This window comes from Asterias amurensis, chromosome 10 (assembly GCF_032118995.1).
Source record: "Asterias amurensis chromosome 10, ASM3211899v1".
NCBI lineage: Eukaryota > Metazoa > Echinodermata > Asteroidea > Forcipulatida > Asteriidae > Asterias > Asterias amurensis.
Window position 1 is genome coordinate 1,089,086 of NC_092657.1, and position 25,434 is coordinate 1,114,519.

Here is a 25,434-nt window from a genome sequence, read left to right on the forward strand (position 1 = left end):
TTTGTCTTTTCTGGACTCTAATGTGGCCGTGACTTTTGTCACGTCAAAAATAGAATCCGCCCCATATTGCGAAACTACAGTCCCTGCGTGAAGACCATGAAACCCCAAATCCGATTGAAAATAACCAACTCGTATCCGCTAAACCAAATTTTCTGATTGGCCAAGTCAGTATGCTAATGAGAGTATGCCGTCACCATTGGCCAATAACATTCTTTGTTATTAAAATATATGCTATTATACGCTGGATGCTGACTACCTCGGCGGTGAGTGCGATTGTGAATATTATTTTCTGATAAAATTTACAGGGAAAACAGGGCCAAACAGAGCTCACAACTACTCTAAAACTACAATTTAACCCTTCTCATTTCCAGAAATGCGATTTTCGTTGCGATTTTTGTTGCGCGGAGAGTGAGGATTGGGCCTCAAAGATTGCCGTGCGATGACGCTTTTTGTGATAGCAGCTCTGTTATAATAAATACAGAGCTCCAATGCATTACGTTTATTCCCGGGCTAGCTTGGGCGAAAATGTAACTTTCCATCCTGCGTATGTTGGATAATTTGTCAAGCTTGGTCATACCCTGATTGTTTCCTCCCCTTACAAGCCTAAACTAAACCGACCCTTATGTCTTAGTAATTGGTCGACGAAGCTTGTGTGTACGTGGGCTTAATAAACGCGTTTTATTTCGAGGAAACGGGGGTTAAAAATAAAGTAGATTTGATGTGAGCAATTTAATGTCGTGCTAGTACTCGAAAGTGTATGGCTTTGTGTGTGTGTGTGCCATGGCCACACTGCAGAACATGAATGCAATCTTTGGTCTGTAAAGTGCTTGAGATATTTTTACACTTTGTGTGTACATAATAACCTTCTGTTACTTGCTCTGTACAGGACTACAGTTAGAGTTACTCATTGATCCTGTTCACTTGATGTTGTGTCTAGCATTGTTGATAATAGAAGAATTGGTTGGTGCAGTTGGGTTGATATAGATTTTGTTTACATTTCCTCATTTTACACTGTCAGTGCCACAGATAATACGGCACATTTAATTTGTAATTTGTACCTTGGAAATTGAATACATGTTAAATCTTTATATACTACTTCATTTGGCAAAGCAGTGCCTCACCAGTCTGCCTGATAAAAACAAATCATCATGATTCCATAAGTTATAAATGTTGAATTTAAACTTGAAAAATCACACAGGGCCTGCAATGCAAAGTGCAAGCAGCCAACCAAAGGGCCACTAAAAAATTGTTAAAATTGCAGAAATACAGAGATTCGTGTCATTTTAATCACTCCATTTCCTTGTTTTTAAATCGTGATGATACTTAGTATTGGACTGTTGAGAAAGAAACCTGATTGAGTCTGCCACTTCTTCACTCGTGAAATTTATATCTGTTTTTGTACTCATCATTTAAAACAAAAATTTTTTGGGGGGTAAATGAGTGAAGAAATTGCAGTTGATTCATCACCTTTTCCAGACCATGCTAAAAAACACCCCAAATAATCAACACTATATCTCCCAGGCTCGAGTGTTTATTAGTTATTGGAACATCCATTTTATTGATCAATTTTACTTTCATCATCACACATTTTTAGACATGCGTCTTGTGAATTCCATTCCAGACATAAATTCAGACAGACTTAATCAGCCATTTCCTCCAAGCTAAAATGTTGCCCCAACAATACTTCAACTTATGTTGAAAGAATTTCAATAGCCCTACTCACAAAAAACTTTAATTTCTTGAAGAATAAATTGATTATTTAAATTAATGAATTAATGAAACATGAATCTTTGAGACGATCCTGTTTAGTATCAAAACAGACTGTGACTGCTCTATATTCCAACACCCCTATTTTCCGACATCCCTATATTCAGACTAATTCCGTCACCCCTATGTACCGATCCAACAGCCCTATATTCCTACAGCCCTATATTCCTACAGCCCTATATTCGGACACCCCTATATTCGGAAAAACCCATTTTCCGACAACCCTATTTTCCGACAACCCTATATTCCGACAACCGTATATTCCGACACTGCTATGTTCCGACACCCCTTAGTCTGACACCCCTTAGTTCCAATCATCCTAAAACTCGTCATGATTTACCATGTTTAGGAAAATATGCTATGGGTGTCAGAACAAAGCCTGTGTCGGAAAATTGTTCCCTAACAACCACACAGAACACCTGTGATATTTGATTGATTGGTTTGTGCAGTGAATGATTTCCCATAGATCAATGTTAACAAAATACTGTGTATTAGTTGGTGTAATAGTTTTGCTATTATTAATGTGTGAAAAACATGTTCAGTGTAAATTTGTTTGACTGTGCAAATTGTCTGAATCAAATCGCTCCCTAATTTGACAATAAAACAATGGTCGAACTTAATCAAGTATTATTTAATGCCATGACCAGATCTTGAAATGCACTTTGGGGTCGATTTCTCAAAGAGGTAAGATTGATCCCCAGCCATCATAGTGTTAGCCAGAGGGGTGTCTGGGTGTCTTTTGGACACCCTGTTTTTAATTTGGACACCCTGTTTCATCTGTCATTTACATGTAAACTTATTGTAAGTGAACAATTTGGACACCCAGTTTTAAAATTTCCAGCAAATTTGGACACCCTTTTACCAAATCCTGGCTAAAACCTTGCCAGCCATGACACTTAAGCAAGACATTTCAAACCATTGCTTCGTCCTTCGGATGGGACGTAAACCCGTTGGTCCCATGTGTTGTGTAGCGCATGTAAAAGAACCCAGTGCACTTATCGAAAAGAGAAGGGGTTTGCCCCAGTGTTCCTGGTTGTGGCTGCTGCATGCGCCGTAGCACCTTGTAAACATTTATAAGTGCTTCATAATTAGGTCTCATAATTCATCACTGCAATAACCTATCTTTCTGAAAGTTTGTAATACATGTACTCAGCGCCTTGAGTACCTTGTTGGTAGATACGTGCGCTATATAAGACTTCGATACTATTATTATTGTTATCTTCTTCTTGCAAGTCATTCTTAATTACTTTTAATGCAAAGTGTGATGTCGCAATACAGATCACTACGGTGATATTGACACACTTATAATCTGAAGATGACTTTAAGTGCTTTGTTAAATCATGGATCTCCATGGTGAAATTAAGCACTTGACCACTGGCCTGACCTCAAGTGATTTTAGCATCGGGCCAGTAACGAGAGAAAATCCAAGGTCGTGTTTTTGCTGTGTTGCTAATACAAATTTAAATTGTACCCATAGAAGTGCTCATTACCAGAGGGGAATGTCTGTGCCCTTTCCACAGCGAAGTTCAAAACCCAACCCACAAGACCTGACTGCAGGTCTTGTATAACCGTGAAACTTTGTCTTTACCAGACAAGGAAAATTGTTAAAAAGCAAGAATTCAAATGAGAAAAGTATTAACATGTACAAATGTATACCTACACAGCACAGTGTCACAATTAAACAGATCTCATTTGTGATGTATTTGATAATTGTATTTCGGATAATAGTATTATTACCCAATAAGACAAATGAGATAAAAATGAATACTTTCATAATGCGATAAAACTGTTCTTTTTATACAGAGTTAAAATATATTTATCAGACTGAACATAGTTTTCTCGGATTTGTCTGGTCCTACAGTTACTGACCTGGTGCTAATAACTGCCGTCCAGTGTTAAGTTGAAGTCCTTTGAGAAAAGTGTAAAACTCAAATTTGAGTAGTCTTGACCATGTGGGTTGTGAGTTATAGGTCATTGAACCTTTGACCTTGATTTTTCAAACAGATGTTTATGTACCTCCAGTAATGAATATCGGACAAAGATAAGCTTAAATTGAAGCCCTTGGATGGTACAACAAATTCAATTATTTGTAAAATTTTGTTTAAAAAATCCCCAACAAAATCAGTTAGGGGTTGTGCAGAATAAACTTTGACCTTGACCCTTGACCCCTCAATGAAAAAAAAGGCCAAGTCTTGAATACTTAAAACCTGTAATTTGGGCAAGACTTTATGAAGTCTTGTGTCGATTCATACACATATAGACTTCATAGTAAAGCGTCTTGCAAAAGCAAACACTAGAAGTTGTTTGAACCCCTGCAACTACCAGTATGTTGTAGGGGTATAGAAGCTTTTAACAAAGATCGTTTGTTTCTTTTCTAAACCCCAACAAAATCAGTTAGGGGTTGTGCAGAATAAACTTTGACCCTTGACCCCTCAATTAAAAAAAGAAAAAAAGAAGAAGACCAAGTCACACTGCAGCGATATCGAAAATGATAACGATAACAACGCAAAGAGAATGCATTCTATTGGTTGAATTGCTCCATGCAGAATATGCCCGCGTTTATTCAACCGATCGAGGCCGTGCGTTTTTAATGTTATCGTTTTCGTTCTCGTTATCCAGGCGTGTGTGATCGGGCCTTAAGGCCTCTGGTGTTTTCAGTGATCAAACCAAATATGAAAATGGAACTAAGCTTGGGCGATATCACGATATTATCGAATATCGCGATATTAATTTGGAAACGATTTCGATATCGGATGGATTTGGTTTTAATCGAAATATCGATATATTGCGATATCGATTAAATATCGCGATGTATTTGCTAGCTGAGACATCTTGCACCCCATAGGTTTGGAGTAAAACCAGAAGAATAGGTCATTAGAACACCTCTCTTATGCTATGACTGTCTCTTCTACAACTTTCACTTGGAGTTTGAAGACTGATGATTCAGGGGTTTCCCTTAACTTTTTTTTTCAATCGCCCGCCGGGCGAGTCAACCAAAATTCGCGATCGCCCGCAGGTTTTTTCACTAGCCCACATGTAATTATACACAAAATTTTCAAAACGAAAAAAAAAAAAAAAACCCACGAAAGTGAAGCCCTTAAAATTGCTTTTTTTGAGGATTTTATATCTGAATTTTTACCTTAAACTATCCCTTTTCCATCAACAACAACTTTAATGACTTCGTGGTTAGGGGGTCGGTTGATTTGAACATGTTTTGAACTCCGTTTGCAACAAAATCTTCATGAATCAACGATCAGTCAACAACGCACATCGAGAAATAATTAATGAATTGCCCCGTAACGCCCTCTATTGGTTGTCCAAGGCTGTACATTGTGCACAGTCTGCAGTCATTATGCACAACATTTGGCAATTCTTAACTCCGTTCATGAACATGTACTGCATTGAAGTCTAGTCAAGAACATAATGAATATGGAATTTATTAACAGCCATCAACGGCCAATCACAGCGTGCAGAGATTTGGTCAGAATGGACTTTGGACGACTGTGTGCGTTGTGTATGTGCTGTGCATACTGCATGGATGTACCACCAGTGGGCAACCGTGTACTGTGAGGATACTCGGCACCATGTGGTTTGTGCATCGTGTTTTCAATTGATTGTACGTGTTTTCTGATACGAACGACAGCAATTCCGGTCCCGATCACGACAAAATTAAATCTAGCAAGTTTCTAGAATTGTCAAACTTACTAATTTAAAAGCTTTAGTAGAAGTTTTCTGTGGGATTTTGCCACTGAACCCTCATTTATATGTGAAAAGGAATAATTATTTGACTCGCCTGGCGGGCTAGTGAGAAATGGTTTTCAGTCCCCTGCCGCTGTTTTCACTCGCATTTGGCAATCGGGCGACCGCTAATTTCGAACCCTGAGATGTCAAATTTAATTAATCGCGATTATATCGAATATCGCGATATATTGTCGGCGATATATCGTGAATAAAATAAATCGATATCGCCCAAGCTTACATGGAACTTCCATGGGTTTAAAGTTCAAGATTTACGTAAACAAGAATTTGGGTTGTGCAGAGTCAGTCCAGGCCTCAGAATCACTCCTGGCACCCACAGCAACTGCCATGGTGCCCTGCGCTTTTGCTGTGGTGCCCTGTGCAAGGTTCCAAAATAACCATTCATTTTCTCAATAGTTTGGAATTGCCCCTTACCAGAGGGAAATTGCTGGGCCCCCTTCAAGAATTAAGTTCTGTGTGCCAGTCTGCGTTTATTATGTTTTTAAAAATAATTATGTGCTGATAAATATTGTGAAATTATATTTATATTATTATTATTTTTTTACAGATTATTTGTTAATGTAACATTAAACTGAAGATTCTACTGTATCAAGAAAAGACAAGATTCCACCATGTTGCTTCTACCAATATAACCACATCATAAGAAAAAGGTGAGTAAAAAAAAACACAGGCCGTCAGTTTTTAAAATTTGATTCTTTCAATTTCATTGAAGTTTAGTACCTGTAAACCTAACCTAAGTTCGAAGCAATAAGATTGGATCTTAAAGAAGTTCAAGAAATACAGATTCTTTTTAATAATGCTTTTACTTGCCTTTTGTTGCTTTTCGATTTATCTATTGAACTTTTCATTGTGATCTGTTGACATTTTCATGGATTTGACCCTCTGACCTGTTAATCTGACCTTTGACCTATTACCTATTCATTTCTAGGTCAACAGTAGGCCATGGATGATGGTCGTTGCTTACTGGACGTTATTGGGTAAGTGCTAAATCATGTTCCCATTGTTAAGCCAAAACTTAGCAGTAAGCGCCTCTTTTCTTAAAGGTGCATTCTTGAATACTGTAAAATACATAATAAAACCTGTAATTTGGGCAAGACATTATGAAGTCTTGAGTCGAATCATACACATAGACTACATAGTAAAGCGTCTTGCAAAAGCAAACTCTAGAAGTTGTTTGAACCCCTGCAACTACCAGTGTTGTTGGGGTATAGAAGCTTTTAACAAAGATCGTTTGTTTCTTTTGAATCTAATCTTGGTTGCGCCATTTTGGGAGGCAGATTCCAGCTACCAGGTTGTCATGGATTGGTTCTCATGCAGTGAAGTGCAGTACAATCTTAGTTGCCAATTCTGAAACGGCTTTGAATGCAATGTGCATTTTAGGTGATGTGAGCATGGTGAGAAATGTATCATATCTTTGCACTTTGCTTCCCAAAATGGCAGACCAAAATGCAGACAGTAGCACTTTCAGTGCACTGGTTCTTTATGAAGACTGTATGTCAATGTAGTGACTGGTCTGACATGATGTCATTATGTATTTATAGACTATAGTCTAACATGATGTCATGATCTATTTCTATACTTTGTAGAGACCCTGATGCCCTGGATGAATTCTTGCAGAACGAGGAGAGACAACAACAACTAAACCTTCTCAATGAAGATGCAGAATCCCAACAGGTAAATCAAAATCAACAAACAAATGTTTTAATTGGAAAATTAATGTTTCTTTTCGCCAACCAAATACTTTGAAGACCACTCTTGCTCAATAAACCCATTTATCAGGAGTTCCAAATTGTTCAAAAGCCATATTGTGATTCCCTTACAAGCTGCACTAATGACCTTGTAGTTCTGAGCAAGGCCCAATTTTATAAAGCCTGTGAAAGCACAAAAGCTTGCTAAAATGTTTCTATGACGTCAAAATTCATATTGCATTCGCATTGGGAGGAAGTATGAACCAGGCTTAACAGCTTTACCATGTTCCTCCCAGCTGACTTTCTTGACATGGAACAGAAGTTGTTATACACAGTTTATTTCAGACTAGACTTGTTCACCAGTCTGTTTTGTTTATTTCCCTGCAGGTGATAAACTACCCATCCCATCAGCACCTTCTGTCACCATCGGACCTACTCTTGCCTCAGAATACTAACCACCAACCATTCCTATCAACGCCAAGTAACACCATAGCCACGCAGGACAGCCATGCTGTGTCAAGCACAACTGAAAGTGACGAGCTTGCAGTTGGTGTTAACACTCGTCAGCAATTGGCCGGCGGGTCAAACACGTTCACCCCTAGTGGGGCAGGTTCACAGACTTTATACGTACAGGTGCAACAGAGATCCTCATCCCATGTACTAACCACCACCCCTACATCAACGAGCACGAGTAGTATTCCTATAGCGACGATCAAGCCATACGCAGCCACCCAAGCTCTTCAGGCGTTGAACAGTGGGTCTGGCGTAACGTCCAGTATTGACGATCCAGGGACACAGAAGTTGGGGCAGGGACAAGTTGTAGTGAGCATCGCTCCTGGGGGCACCAAGACAATCTCTCCAGCCCAGACGTCTGGGAGTACTCTTCATTACCTGGCCCCCGGGTCGACTCTAATCAGAAATGCAGGCGTGCAACCTGTGGTCAGTCTATCGGGAACAGTGCTCCAAAGTGTGCAGAGTATGACCCAGGCACAGCCATTGGGTCAGAATCAGACTGCTGGTCAGCCTTTTCAAATCCTACCTAGTGGTCAAGTGATCCAGCAGGGTGGTGCGTTGCAGCCTGGACGAGTCATGACTTTAGGACCAATCATTATTGGTGGAGCTCCTGGTCAACAGATCACCGTCCTTCAAGCACCTGCTGGTAAGACAAGTCAGAAAGCACCAGGTGTGCCGACTATTATTGGCACACCACAATCACAGATTCTTAAAGGTCATGCTAATATCCAACCAAAGCCTGCTGTTGGAAGCAGCACGGGAAAGACTCCGATATCAATCAGACCGATGCAGATTGCCATTCCGCAGCAAACCCTCCAGAGTGGTGTCCCACAGAACTATCAGATCATCTCACATCAAGGGCAGTCGGTCATGATCCCGACAAGCCAGGACCAGCAGCAGTCACAGCAGCAACAAGTCGTATCCCAACTGCTGCAACCTACGCCTTCAACCCAACAAGATTCAAACAGCACCACAACTCAGCAGCAGAGTTTCCGCTTCATACAACACCCGACGTCGGGACAGATTATCCAAATCCCCACACAGGTTGTACAGCAAGGGAGTGCGGCCTCGTCACAGCAGCAACAGCAGCAGCAAGGCTATCGAGTTGTACAGCAACAATCACCAGGTCAACCTCTTCAATTAGCAGCAGGACAGCAGGATGTCCAACAGAGTTACCAAATTGTTAACCCAACAATAGCAGGACAATCGTCAAACTTGCCTAAAACCATTGCACAGCAGGTTACTCAACAACCAGGGAACGTTGCACCTCAGCAGACGGTTGTCCTTCAGAATCAAGTATTTTCCAACCTCAGAACGGACAGAACTTCTCAGATTGTGCATCCGGTGATTACCATCGGTACAAGCCAAGGAAACATCATCGTGATGACGCAAGCACAGCCTGTTACCACAACCACAACAACTCAGTCCGGATCTGATGTAGAAGTCATTTCTGTGCCCTGCGAGGGCCAGACAGACAAAGCCAAGAAGTCAAGCCGTCCCTCCAAGAAGAAGAAAGGTCCCGCCGCTGAATCGCCAAAGACCATCATTGCGGATAGGGCTTCTCCTAATTTAACACAAACCCAAACCTTACAGCGACTCCCGTCAATTCTGAATTCAGCCAACCCACCATCTGTTTCTTTGAAAAGAGAGTTGACGATCACACCAAATGCGCAGGGTATACCGACCATGACCGTCAGTCAAGCTGGGGGACATCAAACCAGTGGACAAGTCAATCAGCTGTCAGTCACGCCACAAGTAACCCACTCGACTTATCAGATTAGTCACAGCTCTGTTTCCGTTCAGAATCAACAACAAGACGCCAAATCGCAGGCCTTGCTCGATGCAGACCAACAGCAGTTTCAGTTGTATCAGAAAGTGTTGAAGCTGCAGCAGGAGAAACAGCAGGCATTAGCCTCGCAAGGTGAACAGCAGCTACAGCTGCAGCAGAAACTGCAACTGCTGCAGCAAGCTCAACAAGCTCAACAAGCTCAACAATCTCAACTTGCCCAGCAGCAGCAGGGTCCGCACACCAACCAGCAACAACTCCAAGCGGGACAGTTTTCCCAATCCGGAGGACAAGCTCTCCAACAAGCACTGCAGATTTCCAAGCAACAGGCTCACCTTTCAGCACAGCAGGTAAAAACAGGGCAGCAGGTGTTGCAAAGTGGACAACTAGTACAGGACCAGCAGCAGGGAGGTCTGAGCAGCAACCACCAGCAGGCGCAGCAGACGGTTCAGCAGGTCATGCAGAGCTCACAACTGGCGTACACGTCGCAGCAGCAACTCCACTCGTTGAGCCAGCAAGGGTTGCAGCCTCAACAGGGGAACCCCCCAGTGTCACAACAGCAGTTTAGTCAGTTGCAAATGGGTCAGTCATCTCAGCCTACACAGGAGCTGTCAACACTGCAGCAACCACAACAACAGCAGCAGCAACCACAACAACAGCAGCAGCCGCAGCCCCAACAGCAGCAGCAGCAGCAGTCCCAACTGCCAAAACCTGCTGTTAGACAAATGACAATGGGGCAAGCCTTGCAAGCTATTATTAACCGAAGTGGCAAAGGACAACAGATCACAACCCCACAGCAACTGCAGCAGTTTATCCAGGCCAATCCCAACATCCTCAAACTACTGCAACAGAAACAGCAGCAACAACAGCAGCAGCAGCAACAACAGCAGCAGCAGCAACAACAGCAGCAGCAGCAACAACAGCAGCAGCAGCAGCAGCAGCAACAACAACAGCAAAACCAAAGTACCCAAGACCCAACTGCTCTTCAGCAGACTTCTTTGAACCAGTCAAACAACCAAGGACAATCATCAAGTACCCTCTCCCAATCACTTCAAAACCAAGGAACATTGGAACTTGTTAACACAAACAATAACAGCGACCAGGTGATGGGTATCAGTGGGCCGGTCGTAGCTCAGTCTAACCCAGGAGATCAGGCATTCCAGACAACCCCACAAGAAGGAGTTAACTCTCAAACTCAACAACATACCTTTAGTGGACTTGGGTCCGCTGCAATTCATCTGGCAAGATTGCGCCAACAGAAGCAACAGCAACAGCAACAGCTTCTGCAGCAGCAGAGCAGCACAGCGTTACTCGGCCAGCAGACAGCGGCAGGTGGTGCTGGTATTCAACAGAACACTAATCAAGTGCAGCTGCAGCAGCAGCAGCAACAACAACAACAGGTCTTGCAAGGTAGCATGACAAATCAACAAGTCAACATGATCCAACCTGAACCAAATCAAACCATAGGCCAAATTGACAGCATCCAACCACAGCTTGTCAACCAACAGCAGCCACAGCAAAGCAGTTTCCAAACGGCGCAGGGACATGTTTTTCAAACCCAGACGACACAAAATGTACAGCCATTAACCGTACAGCAGCAGTTGCAGCAACAGCGCCAGTTGGGTGCTGCGGTTGCTGCAAGGCAGGCACAGCAAGGAAACTCACAGGTGTCCCAGGTTAATAATCAAGGGCTGCAGCAGGTACAGGGAAACGCAGCTCAGGGTAGTCAAGGACAGGGTGTTATGCAGAGTCAAGGAGTGCAGCAACAGCAGCAGCAACAGCAGCAACACCAGCCTGGTGTGCAGCAGGGGGAAACTTCTACAAATACCCAAATGGTAAGCATCAGCAGTTTCTTTGAGCTTGTTAATTTTTTAAAGATGATCTTCCTGTCAAACTTATTTCAACGTTCACATTTGTATTTGGGATCGTAAGAAAAAGTCACAAAAATGACTTGTGTGCTACCAAAGTGGTCCTGTAGCAAACACTGCAGTTGGTTGCCTCCAAGTTGCCTGTAAAAATTGCCTTGTGTGACAAGATCTTTAATTTATCAAGTACTAAGCCATAAGGAAAAAATGACCATAAATATAAACCAATTTTGGATCAATTGATCAAAATAAAGATTACTAAAGGGTTCAACCCTTTTGACTATCAAACTGAGTTACTCCGTCTTTCCCACCATCAGTCCAACCAAGCGTCCACTGCCAGTCAGCAAGCTGTTTTTCTTTTTGTATGCACTTTTAAAAGAATTGTTTTGAAAACTATTTTGAAGAAAAAGTGACTGGTCAAATTTAAACTAATTTTGGTTTGACAAAGAAAATTTTACTAAAAGGTACAACCTTTTAAAAAAACAAACTGATTTACAATCGTCTTTCCCCTCATCAGTCCAACCAAGCATCCAGCGCCCGCCAGCAAGCCGTTCAGCAGATCAGCATCCAGGCTCAGAAGCAGCTTCAACTCATTCAGAATCACATCCGTCAGATCACCGCCGTGGCTAACCCCACAGACAGCCAGAAGAATATGCTAACCCAGCTACAGACGCTGCAGCAGAAGATTGTACTACAGGCTAGACAGCAACTGGCGCAGTTTCTTGCATCTGGAAGTAAGAATTACTGCTTCTTATATTTTGAAGTATTTGTGAAACATCTTGGCTAGCACCTTCTCTTAGCGATAAACTGAGTACTTTGAAATGCATGATATAACACAAGGGACCTATGGCTTTTAGTCGCATGTTATGTCAATTGACTAGAGCGGGAATTTACCTGGGACTTACAGACATGCTGGACTTACCAACTGAGGTATCTAGCCCTACGTTTGCGGTCTCCCTATTTTGTCAATATCTTTGTAAGAGAGTGTCAGTTCAAATCAATTCTGCCGTATAGACCGTATTGAATAACCCCCTTTTTGCTACGAAAGTCACCATCTTGTCGGGCAAACCGTATGCGCGTCTACACGCGTACATCAAAGAAGCACACAGCATTCCCGGTTTGATTTCTACGGCACAAGCATGCACACACATGCACACGCTCGCAGACGCCATCTTGTATGGTAGATATTTGAACGGTGACGTCATATTCAATACGGTCTATAGCCGATGTTCATCGGTGTACTGTGTAGATATATTGCAGGCTGGCAAAGTTTATCTATCAATCAAGACCACAGTGGATGATATTGAATGATTAGACAGTAGGAAAGTGAGGAACATTCGTACATTGCATATATTAACGTTTCTTCCTTTTTTAATCAGACTTACAGCAGCAGCAGTCAAAAGCTGCAGCACCAACTACTGCAGTATCAGCAACTCAGCAGTCTCAAAGCCTCAGTCAGTCAGCGCCATCACATATTCTGAGTCAAAACCAAGCTGGATCTACCAACCAGAGTCTCTCGCAGTCACTCAGTAATACAAGTTCACAGCAGCAGCAGCAGCAACAGCAACAACAGCAACAATCACAGCAGCAGCCGTCACAACAGCTTGCTTCAGCAGTAGCAATAGCTGCACAAATACAAGCTTCCTTGAAGGTATTTTATTCATTCCTTCGTTCATTCATTCAGTCGATGCGTTGGTCCTCCATTGCTGTACGCAGCTCTTCCCGACGCAGTTCAGAGTCCTGGCACAAGGTGTCCACAAATTTGTAGTGTAGTGTTGATTGTGAGAAGAACTGGTGGTTTGCAACTCAAAGATTTGATCAATATGCTCTGATTGTCCTCCTGAAGACGATCAAAGCATACAAAACGTTGACAACTCAACGTTTAGATCAACATCATATGATTGTCTTCATCATGAAAACAATCGGCGCGTATTGATCGGAAGGGTTAGGCAAAAATTTCATTTTAAATTGCGTTAAAGAGTGTGACATCAAATGTAAGGGGGTTTATTCAATCTTTACTCTCCATTTTTACTTTCCAGGGAGCGCTTCAGGTGTGGTTTGTGGTAATACTGTGTGAACATCTCTTTATGACAAGTGTTAATTTGAAAGGAACATGTGGTTAACAACTCAACATTTCAATCAGTCTGCTCTGATCGTCTTCAAGAGCATGGAATCTGTTGCTTGATGCTGCTTGTAAGGGATTAACTCGTAGTTAGGCTTGGCTCGATGGCATGAGTATCTTGGAAGATGAAATTCTATTAGATGATAAATCTTGACTCTCTAATTCTTATGTAATTCCAGGGAGCATCTCAGCCTGGTAGCGCTTCCCTCACCCCTCAGCAGAAGCTCCTCGTCAGACAGCTTCAAGAGAACCTGAAGAAGATGACTCCAGAACAACAGCAGCAATTCTACAAACACCAACAGGCTCTTCTTATGAAGATGCAGGCACAGGTACGTACACCTCAGCACACAGCCTTGCTACCATGGGCAGTATTGATACCTCTCATCACTAACCCCATGGAAGCACTTTTTTTGCGCTCAATAACCAATAACTGTTTCGGTTGAACTTGCCGTTGGTTGATCACTGGCCATTGACCCAAACAGTTATTGGTTAAGACCACGAAACACACCCTAGGTAGTGATGTACTGAAAAAAAAACAGCGCTGATTAGCTACCAACAGTGACTACTTTGCGATCATGTTGTTAACAAATTTTGAACGCTTATTTGGGACTCAAAAGATGCTTGGAACACGCCTGTATTTTGACATGATTCCATTTCAAATGAATCACACAGTCATGCTAAACTGCATACAGTTAGCCATATCACAAGATCAAAGAAGAATGAGAGGAAACCAGTTGCTCTTTGACAAAAACCTTTCTATGACCCTACCTTTAAGAGTTATTGAAGATTTAGTGTGTGTTTGTACCAGCAGGCTAGACTTGGTAATCAGTCCACATCAGCAGTTCAACCTCAGCCACAAGGCAATCAACAACTGCAAGGTGCTACTGCTGCTAAGGTAAACTTTCATTCAGTAATCTATCACAACCTGTTTCAGTAATCTATCACAACCTGTTTGATCTTCTCACTTTATATCAACCGGGTAGGGCAGGACTTGGATCATCTACAGACAAACTTCTTTTTAACATTCCTTTAAGATCAATTTACCTTGGCAAAGGTCTTTCACAATAGCCGGTCCCAAACTTTGGAAAAGCATTCCCACCAGCATCAAGGTTCCCCGCCTATTACTATTTTTAGGAAGTTTTTTAAACACATCTTATTCACTACACCATAGTTTTCTTCTTATTCTTGTTCCATGTAAAAGTGCTTCATAAATACTTTTAATTATTCATATATATATTTGGTTTTGCGGGAGCACCATGTATGTATCTACTTGCCAGGTAGAGTTTTTTTGAATAGAGAACTGTCTCTCTTTTTTCTGCTACCGCGGAGTAGATTTATCGGATGTTCGGGAGACTTCTCCGATAATTCGACATCGCGGTAGAAGAATAAAGCAAGACAGCTCTCTAAGAACAAACTCTACCTGGCAAGTAGATACACACATGGTGGTACTGCAAAACCAAATATATATTGATACCTCACCATGCAATGCCTTCGGCCTCGTTGGATATGGGACGCAGACGCGCTATATTTTTTCGTATTCCACGAGCGCGTGTGTCATAACGAATTTATCTTCCAGTCTCGTGTGCAAAGCGCAAAGTTTAAAATTTAAGAACGTTATTTCGCGACGAACAGCATGCACGCACACAAAGTTTAGAATGTAATTTTTGCACTGTCCGTATACAGAGCGTGACGCATTGACACTCAAAATACGCACTGTGTAATAAAAACAGAGGAAGTAGGATATAAAACAGAGGTCGTAGCATATATGTTTTTATCCCCCTAGTAGTTTCTGATTGGTGGATTAGCGCGTACTGGAAGATAAATAATTATAATAATAAATAATAATAAACTACAGCATTTATAAGGCACGCTTTACTGAAAAAGAGAAACATTTAAAGGCGCCGGTCAAGTAAAGCGAGACCAAATCGCAAGGGTCTGCCGTCTGGCGCACACCTTCATTGTATCCACTTTTTAAATATGACTATTTCCATTTTCAGAAGGTGATTGCCATCAAGCCAGCGCTACCCATCAAGTCAGCCACCAAAGAACCTCCAAAAGAGCAGCCCAAACCAGAGAAAGATAAGCACAAGCACAAATCTAAACATAAAGATAAGGATAAAGACAGAGAACGGGAGAAAGAAAAAGACAAGTCACCAAAGAAACCAAAGCCTACCCCGTAAGTACCAATTCTTAAAGAGTGTAAGTTCAAGTCCAGGTTGTGAGATTCTGTCAAGAAATGTCATGGCCGAGCTGATAAGAACACTGGACTCAAGTTCTGAGCCCAATTTCATAGAGCTGCTTAAAGGCAGTGGACACTATTGGTAATTACTCAAAATAATTATTAGCATCAAAATTTACTTGGTAATGCGTAATGGGGAGAGGTTGATAGTATAAAACATTGTGAGAAACGGCTCCCTCTGAAGTTGCATAGTTTTCGAGAAAGAAGTATTTTTCAACAAATTTGATTTCGAGACCTCAAGTTTAGAACTTGAGGTCTCGAAATCAACCATCTAAAAGCACACAACTTCGTGTGACAAGGATGTTTTTTCTTTCATTATTATCTCGCAACTTCGATGACCGATTGAGCTCAAATTTTCACAGGTTTGTTATTTTAATGCATATGTTGAGGCTCACCAAGTGAGAAGACTGGTCTTTGACAATTACCAATAGTGTCCACTGTCTTTAAAAGCACAAAATATTGCCAAGCACAACAAAAATATGCTTAACAGAATAAGCCAAAATACAATTGCCCATGTGACTGGTATTCTGCTTAATTTTACTTAGCAGAAAAAGTTCCAGCAATAGTTTCTGCTGAAGCAGTTCTATGAAACTGGGCCCTCGTGTTTCTTATTAGTAGATTGTTGGTTCGAGTCCCGGTTGTGACACTTGTTTCCTTGAGCAAGACACTTAACCATGGTTGCTTCGTCCTTCGGATGGAACAAAAAGCAGTAGATCATAGACATTGTGTAATGCAAACGTAAATTAACCCAGTGCATTTATTGTAAAGAGATCAGGTTCGCCCCTGTGTGCCTGGTTTGATTGGCAGCAAATTGCACCACAGCACCTTGTAAACCACAATATTTTCTGTGGTTTATTTTACAGAATTGCAAAGCAGTTGGCAGCGGACATATCCAGTGTGGAACAGACCGACACCAAGAAATCTTTCTGCGTAGCGAGTAAAGCAATCAAGAGACTGCTCCCGTTTCATCTTTGTCAAGATAATACGCCGACCGATGAACAACTTGCCAAATGTAAGTTCTATCTTTGAATTATTTACCCCTGTTGTAAGAATTCTGATTATTGTGAATAGTTAGGAAACAAGATTTGAAAACAATGGACCCTCCCCATGAATTATGCTAATTACTTTCACGTATGCGTACAGACCCTATTGGTTGGCAAACACCATACAGTTGTGCATTAAGCAAACCCGCAAACACGTCTGCATCACGCAGCCATTAGCCGTGTACAAAACAGCGCGATGTTTCCTTAATTTTGCCAAAATGTTAGTGCGCACGCGCTATGTGCAATTTACATAATAATAATAATTCATGGGAAGGGTCTATTAAGCTTGTATTGCAAAAGGGCCTCAATTCTTACATTGCCCCTTAGAGAAATGAAACCCTAAGTTAAAGTAAATTTATGGGTGTACAGGTTTTGAAAACAAAAAAAAATGTTATGAGAGATCGCCTAATACACAATGCCTGACGGCCACTTCAAGGTGAGAGCTACACTTAATTGATATGGGCTATCGGCCCAAATCATTTGTCACTAGGGGCACGTTGCCACCTACTCCTGGAGCTGAAACAGGGTTATCCCCTTTACAGTCCGTTAGGATGTATGCAAGGGTATTGTCTACTAGGAGTCTGGCTTTTGAAATAGCTAATCATTTTGTTGATTAGCTCAAGCAATGTTGCCCTGAGCAGCTCATGGTTTGACTTCTTGGTTGTGTTACTTTTATCCTTAGCGGATGAGACTTTTGAAGCCAAATGCAGCGTCCTAATGGAGAAGAAACAACGAATGCTGAATAAGTACCAACTCTTACTCTATAACGAGAGCATGGTGAGTACTGGTTAAGTTTAGTCCTTTCCCTTATGTCATGTCACGGGTGTGATGTGACCCCCCCCACGTATACAGTTAAACCACCTCAAATCTTCAAAAATCCGCCCCGTTGATTTTACTGGAATTTGATGGATTTGGTACTGTACTCCAATGCTATACCATTCTGGATATGATGGAGAGGGTATCTGACTGCTGCTTCTAAGGTTGTATCGTAAACTTGGTTGTGATCTCTGGCTATACGGGTTGTGATCTCTGGCTATATGGCAGTTAATGAATGAATGGCTTCTGACTAATACAGGAAGGGTAATCTGAGGGTTGCTGATTCAAATCCCACTCAGGTCAAAATTTTTATTTTTATGAATATTATTTTTACTGATTTATATGAACACTCAATACATCTTTTGATCCTGCAGAGGTTAAGACCCTCAGCTGAAGTCGTGATGATCGAACGGATGTTTCTAAGTGACGAACGCAATAAACTGGAGGCTGACAAGAAACTTGCCGCTGCAAACAAAGGTAGTTTCCTTATATTGATAAAAATCATCTATATAGCAACGTATCTACGAGGGCCCAATTTACTGTTGTTTAGCAGAAAATTCCTTTGCTAAGCAAGAATTTAGTGTAGTATCTTTTCTCGCCATCCACCTCTAGGACCCTGATTCATCACACCGGGGGCATTACGTGGATTAGGTTTTCAGTCCCTTACTAGATTGCGTGCCTTTTCCCCTGCTTTCTCTTGAGTTTTCCTTCAACATCTAAAACTGGAAAATTTTTCATTGTCTTTTTCTAAATGTGGTTCTTGGCTATGTATTGTGGTAAAGTTTGCGTTTCTGAGAGTCATTGTATCATTTTCTCACAACCCAAATACCCACACCCCTCAACTCTTCTTCAACAATTACACTGGTTACCAGTTGGACAACGTCACCTTCAAAACATCAGTGAACATGCACAAAGCACGCTCTGATGTACTTTAAAGGCCGAGTTATAGTCGGTCGCGTGATGGAAATCTTGACGCGCTATCATAAAAAGACACGGTTTTTAGGCCTCAGTCTTAGGATTGCGCGCAAGATTTCCATCGCGCGACCATCGCGCGACCGACTATAAACCGGCTTTAATAGTATATCACAGAGTCTCTCAACTTCAACAAACCTGGCTGGAGTGGCCTCTGCTCCAGCCAAAATCTAACAATCCCTCGCACTCACAAAAGGGCAGGGGACCGGGTCCTTCTCAGTTGCTGGTCCTCGATGCTGGAACTAACTCCCTACCAAATCATATTCGAAACATCATCCAACTCTAGACTTTCAAGAGTATATTAAAAACGCATCCTGTTCTCTTCTACTCGCCCCAAAAAACACTTTTCCGTAGCTTTCTTTAAATACCAGTGCATTGTATCTATGTAAAATGCACTTTATAAATCTTGTTTATTATTATTTATTATTATTAGCCATTAAAATGAAATCAACTAGTGGTGGTGGATGAAGCCTACATGAATTATCATAACTCATACCTGGTTTTAATTTCTGTTGCAGAGCTAATTGAAACTGTCGCACCTGTTCTGAGTTCATCCACCAGTGATGTAAACACATCATCATCATCAGCAGCCTTGTCTACACCGTCCACAAGAACAACAGTAACAACAATAACAGCAACGAGCAAAGTCTCTATTAAAACGGTAAGTTACTCCCAAGGGTGCCACTATCTCAGAGACATCAAACATACAAAATCTTCTCCTGAAGACGAGCAAAGTATACTGTTTTAAACTTCGAGACCCAACCGGCTCTTTTCAGAGCCAACACTCACCCTTAGAGATTTACACATGGTTGTACTCGCAAGTTTACTATTTATTTATAGTTTCTTCTTATTTCTCCACACCATGCAAAGCTTCAAACAACACTTATAAAGAATCGGGCTTGGGTTTTATCTGGATTTTTTCACCGATCTCCTGGAGCCTTTATTTTTTCCTGAAAGAGCAAAAATTTCCATCGCATAAATGAAACAGAAACTCCCCATCACAGAGACCGTCATTACATCGTTATGACCAGTGCCCAATTTCATAGAGTTGCTTAAGCACAAAAAACTAGCTGTGCACAACCAAAAAATATGCCTACTCGGAAAACATTTCCAGCCGAAATACCTTTTGCCATGTAGTATCTGTGACTGGTACAGTTAGCAAAAATGTGATTACCGTTAAAGCCATTGGACCCTCTCGGTAAACAGTATTGTCCAAGGCCCACACTTCGTGTACCACAACTGTTATATCAAATAACCAACCAGTGAAAATTTAGGCTCAAATGGTCATCGGAGTCGGGAGGAAACAATAGAAAAACCCACCCTTGTTTCCGCGGGTTTCGCCGTGTCGTGACATGTGTTTCAAATGAATCCGTAATTCTCGTTAACGAGAATTTATATTGTTTTACTGTTCTCTCAAAAAGTAAAGCATTTCATGGAATAATATTTCAAGAGAAGTATTTCACCACTATCTTCTGTAAACCCTGTAAATTATTTGTAAATCTGTGAATTTTTATTTTTTTTTTCTGTATCGAAAGGGTCCAATGGCTTTAAGCAGCGCTATAAAATTGGGCCCTGCAGATATACATTTCAAGTGATGTAGAAAGTCGTTAACCTCAAGTGTAACGTTCCTGCTATAGTCAAGTTTACTTTGTTACAAAAGAATTATTTATTATATCCTTAGAAGAAGTTCCAAGAGTAATTATTTTTCTTTTGAATTTTGTTCACAGGAAAATCCAATTCTCCGAGAACTTGTTGCCCCTCCTCCTGTCAAGATGCCGCCCAGTCTCCTCTCACCAAAGATGGCAGCCGCCCTAACCGAGTCGGTCACTGCCAAAATCACTCCCACTGGGGATAGCGTGGACATAGAGGGTGGTGTGACCACCGTTAAAGTAAACGGCCGCTTGGACAGGGAATCCCTACCAAACCCCGAGAACGGTGGAACTTTGCAAAAAAGTGAACCCATGAATGGATCCCCGCGGCTACCGCCGAAGAAACGAAAGATCGACATGAGCGCTTATTTGGTCAAACCTAAAAGCGAGGAACAGAGTGACGGTGCCCAAGGAGGTACTTTCCAGAATCATGTCAAGTTAAAACTCAAACGGACGGCTGAGTCCGATTCAATGTTACCCGTCAAGGCCACCCAACCTCTGCCGCAACCACATGTAGAAATAAAACCGTTAATCAGTCTCAATGTCGCCAAACTTACCCCCAATCAGAAGAATTTCATCATGGAGAGAAGACCGTCCTTCCACGATGAATTCCTGAAGAAGTTTGGATTGAAGGCGAAAGAGGAAACAGTCTTAGGGCGAGATGAGCTTCGAGGAAACGATGGTGTCAGCCAAGAAGGTGATGATGATGATGACAACATCTCAGTTGTAGACTTACAGGAACAGATGGAGTGTGCGATAAACAGCATCCTTGATCTTCAGCGTCTTGAGCAAAACGGAGCCAAACAGTTTGTCAAAAGTCAGCAAGTAATCTCCTCCGAACCCAGACAAGTTCCGATCCAATCCAGCCAGCCCACACCCTTTCCAGAACTCCAAAGCAACAGTATGAGTTTTGACGATCAGGGCGCTCTGACTGATCTCGATTTTGAAAATCACTCCAACTCCATCGACTATGACCTCGGCAACATCACAGAGTTTCCGTTCGACACCGACGATCAGGCCAATTTCTTGCCCGACCAAAACGCAGATATTTTCCACACGGATATAAGCTCATCCTCTTACCCACCCGCTCCGTTGCCCAGCATGGTGGAGCCAAGCCTCGTTCAAGAGCAGAGCGTAACTGAAATGGATTTCCACGAGAGTACTCGTGAAGACTCCACCTCTTCATCGATCCCCGAGAAACACTACCCTGCTGTTTCGGAACTCACACCCGCAAACTTTGACCAAGAGAGCTTTGACCTTCCTGATGAGAGTTCCGTCGTAGCACAGTTCCAGAATGAGTTGAGCATGCTTCAACACCATAACCCAGCGGAGGAAGATAGCGAGTCTGTCGATGAGTATTTCACCGGAGGGGTCGCCGAGGAAACTGAAACGGAGACGGACCCTGATTTAGAAGCTGCCGTCAACAGCATCCTTTTCTAAAAAAGCCTCATTCTTTCTGCTCTTCGTCTTGAAGGGATTTTCCTTTTTGATGACAAACTTTGATAGCTTTGTCTGCTGATTGCTGAAGTAAGAAAAATTGTTCATTATTTATTTTTCAAATGATGACATTTTTGCTGGCTAGGAGAACGACGGTTTGCTTCGCCAGGAGAAAGATGAATTCATTGTGACTTTCTTTTCTGAGAGTTTCTTATTGTCCCTTGAAGGGATATCTTATATTAAAGGGAAGGTACACGTTTGGTAATGACTTAAACAAATAATTAACTTAAAAACTGACTTGGTAACGAGCATTTGAGAGCTGTTGATAGTATAAAACATTGTGGGAAACGACTCCCTCTGAAGTAGTTTTTGAGAAAGAGGTAATTTCTCACTAAAATAATAAAACACTTCTAGCTAGAAGTCTTTTATTCTTATCTGAAAGCACATAAAAGCGTCCAACAAGGGTGCTTTTTCTTTCATCATTTTCTCGCAACTTCGATGACCGATTAATCCCAAATTTTCACAGGCTTGTTATTTTATGCTTATGATGGGATACACCAAGTGAGAAGACTGTTCTTTGACAATTACCAAACGTGTACATTCCCTTTAAGCCATGATCACTGTAGTGTCTTTATATCTGTGCTTTTTGTGAAGGGAGGGGAGGGGGGTGTTCAGAAATAATTTTCCTTGAATTTGTGTGTGTTTTGTGCGACTGAAATTCAATTCCTGCTCTAGTCAATTTTTCTTTGTTCAATCCAAAATTATCTCAAATATTTTCTAAAAACAAGTATTTGTGCATTGGTGTATTTCAAATCAATGAAAGCTCACGAGATATAAAGGTTAACAGCAATAATTCCTTGCACATGCTTGTGATTTAGAAACTGAATGATTTGCCAAATTAAAAGTAGGGGCCAAATTTATCATACACCTCTCATATGAAAATAATATCAAAATAGTTCATCACCGTAAAGGCCAGTTTATAGTCGGTCGCGCGATGGTCGCGCGACGGAAATCTTGCGCGCAATCCTAAGACTGAGGCCTAAAAACCGTGTCTTTTTATGATCGCGCATCTACATTTCCGACGCCCGACCATCGCGAACCGACTATAACTCGACCTTAATGCTGTTTGTTCCAAAGATCTTCATACTTGTCAAAGATTGTTTTTACTTTTGAGTGTGTTTTTTTTTTTTTAATGTAGGCCTACATGTACTTGCAGGCCTGGACTGCCTTCTTTGATTGGGCAAGGCCAGAAATCTTTTTGCAAAGGGGGACTTCCATTTGAAAATCTCAAGAGTCTATTTGGAAAGGATGAAGGGGCACCAAGGCTGAGACCGGGGGCAATAGAGGTCATGACCTTTGTGTAATTCCAGGCCTGTACTTCCATTTAAGAAAGCATTGAAAAGTGAAATAGTCCAATATGATGCTGTGCTGTTCTCTTTTAGATAGGAGATTGTTAAATGTATGTGCTTTGTTCAGTGCTTTATCTTTTGTAAACAAACAAACAAAAGTAAAAATGGATGACCAACAATTTGTGTTCAAGCCCCAAAATGGAGTTTGCTGAATTTATTTTAAAACAGAGACAAATCCATGTCTTAATTGGTTGTGGCTACGGCTGTTGCTAAGGGTGTTACTTAGAGTAGCCTATGATGCTTCAATGCATGATACCATGGCAACAAAGCCACAGCTGTAGCCACTGTCTTTTTTAACACAAGGGTTATAGTAAAACTAATACAAGACAAGCCCTGGGGAAAATCTTGCAAGGTTGTCAATAAATGCTTAGCGTAGTTGAAACAGTTTAACATAAATGACTCACAAAGATAAAATGTTCATTGCCAGGGCCGAATTTCATAAAGCTGTCCGCAGAAAAAACTGCTTGGAACAATTTATTTGCTAAGCAAAAATTTAGTGGAGCACTAGTCGCAACAATTTAAAATTAATGTAATTAATTTGGCTGGTAACCTGTTTCTGTTAAGCAATACTTTTCTGTGCTGGGTACGTTTTGTGCTTTATGAAATTGGGCCCAGCCGCCCTTTTAAAGGTCGCATTTTGCTTAGCAAAGTTTTCCCGGCACAACAGCACTGAAAATTATGGGTTGTTAGAGTTAAGACCAAAAAATGAGATAAGTTTGTATGTTTTGTTGTTTGTTTTTGTGGAGTCTTTTTTTTCTGGAAGAATATTGAAATAGTATTTATAAATATTTATGAAACCTAAATCATGAATACTTTAAGCTGTTGTTAAATGTGAAGGGCTGTGAGCCCTTGTAAGTAAATAAAATCTCTCAGGACAATACTGTAAAAAATAATGTTGTGAATTTTAAAACTGTAGTTTTGCAATTTGAGAGAAACACTATTGTGAAATTACTCACGATTAAGAGATTTGATTTGGTTTGGTTAACGATAACTTTCATGTTTACTGAATGAAATTACTGTTTTTATGAAACTGTCCAAGCAATTCTAGCTTGATTCCACAAAGAGCTAAGATTGATCTTAAGATTTGTATCAATCTTAGTTGCTAAGCAAAGTGTGATGTCACAAGACATTGTGATGCCACTGAGGAAGTATTTGCAACATCATCTTGAGATAAACATTGGTGTTTTGTGACATCAAGACTGGCCCCTGGTTGACGGTATTTAGCACCCATTTTTCATGAAGTTATTTTTGTCAAAAGAGGGCTCAATTATAACCCCGCAAATAATTGCGGAGAGTTCGTGGGGATTTGACAGAGCGCCCTCTACAGCATCCAAGCGTCCATTTGAACGTTATGTTTACATTCACGAAAGAAGAGTTGGTTGTACATGATCAGCAGATTCGTGTATAGTTTTCTAAGTAAAAAAGATTGAGGAATACTTATCATGACGAAACTTCTTAAAGCTGTCAAGCAAGTAAAAGCTGTGCTAAGGGGAAATAGATTACCAGCAGCCAAAATATCATGACTGATCTCCATCCGTTATAGTTTTAGCTTAGCAAGTTAAAATTGTAACCACATTTTGTTGGGCTCAACATCTTTATGAAATTGGCTCCCGATTGATATGGTGTAAGGGAAGAAACAAGAGACCGTGGAAGTTGAGCCTCTAAGCTTGCTTTTCCAATTGAATACTTGTTAGTGACCAACAGGGCCCAATTTCATAGAGCTGCTTAAGCAAAAAAATTGCTTAAGCACGAAGATAGCTTGCTTATTTTACACATGTTACTGGCAAAAATCTCATGCCATGTACATTGCTTGTGACTAATATTTAGCTGTTGTTTACTTAGCATAACAATTGAGTGGAGTCCTAGCCGGTAATCTGATTTTACAAAGCAAGTATTTTTTTGCTTAAGCAAAATTTTTAAGCAGCTCTATGAAATTGGGCCCTGACTTATGGTAATAATGAGTTAGCTAGCACATAATTTCAAAGAGCTGCTTAAACAGACTTAGTTAAGCACAAAGCAATTGTTGCTTAGCATAATAAGGTTCTCATCCAGAATAGCATTCCACGTGTGACTGGTAGGCATATCCTGCTTATTTTTCACTTATCTATCAGAAATCTGAGCAATATTTTCTGCTAAGCAGATCTATGAAATTAGTCTTTGGTCATCTCCACCAACCACCATCATCAGTTCATCTATCCATCCCCAAATTCATTATATCCCACTGCCTTCCCCTCATCATCTAGCAGGTATCCTGCTTATTTTTTACTTAGCAGAAATCTAAGCAATATTTTCTGCTAAGCAGATCTATGAAATTAGTCCTTGGTCATCTCCACCAACCACCATCATCAGTTCATCTATCCATCCCCAAA

The 25,434-nt window shown here is 41.2% G+C and overlaps 1 protein-coding gene across 2 annotated transcripts; it reads left to right on the forward strand.

Annotated features, from left to right (window-relative positions):
- Positions 1-221: 221 nt before the first annotated feature.
- LOC139942860 (uncharacterized) lies at positions 222-23,975 on the forward strand. 2 transcript variants are annotated; one of them, XM_071939651.1, is made up of 15 exons: positions 222-263; positions 6,074-6,176; positions 6,455-6,503; positions 7,113-7,200; positions 7,602-11,348; positions 11,896-12,112; positions 12,758-13,029; positions 13,680-13,829; positions 14,312-14,395; positions 15,498-15,676; positions 16,603-16,751; positions 17,465-17,559; positions 17,973-18,075; positions 19,089-19,231; positions 20,298-23,975. In XM_071939651.1, exons 3-15 carry the CDS (start codon positions 6,469-6,471, stop codon positions 21,657-21,659), a joined length of 6,624 nt encoding a protein of 2,207 aa, XP_071795752.1. In that variant the 5' UTR covers positions 222-263; positions 6,074-6,176; positions 6,455-6,468; the 3' UTR covers positions 21,660-23,975. The 2 variants fall into 2 exon arrangements, with proteins under 2 accessions (XP_071795752.1, XP_071795753.1); XM_071939652.1 differs by having other exon boundaries at positions 15,501-15,676.
- Positions 23,976-25,434: the final 1,459 nt, after the last annotated feature.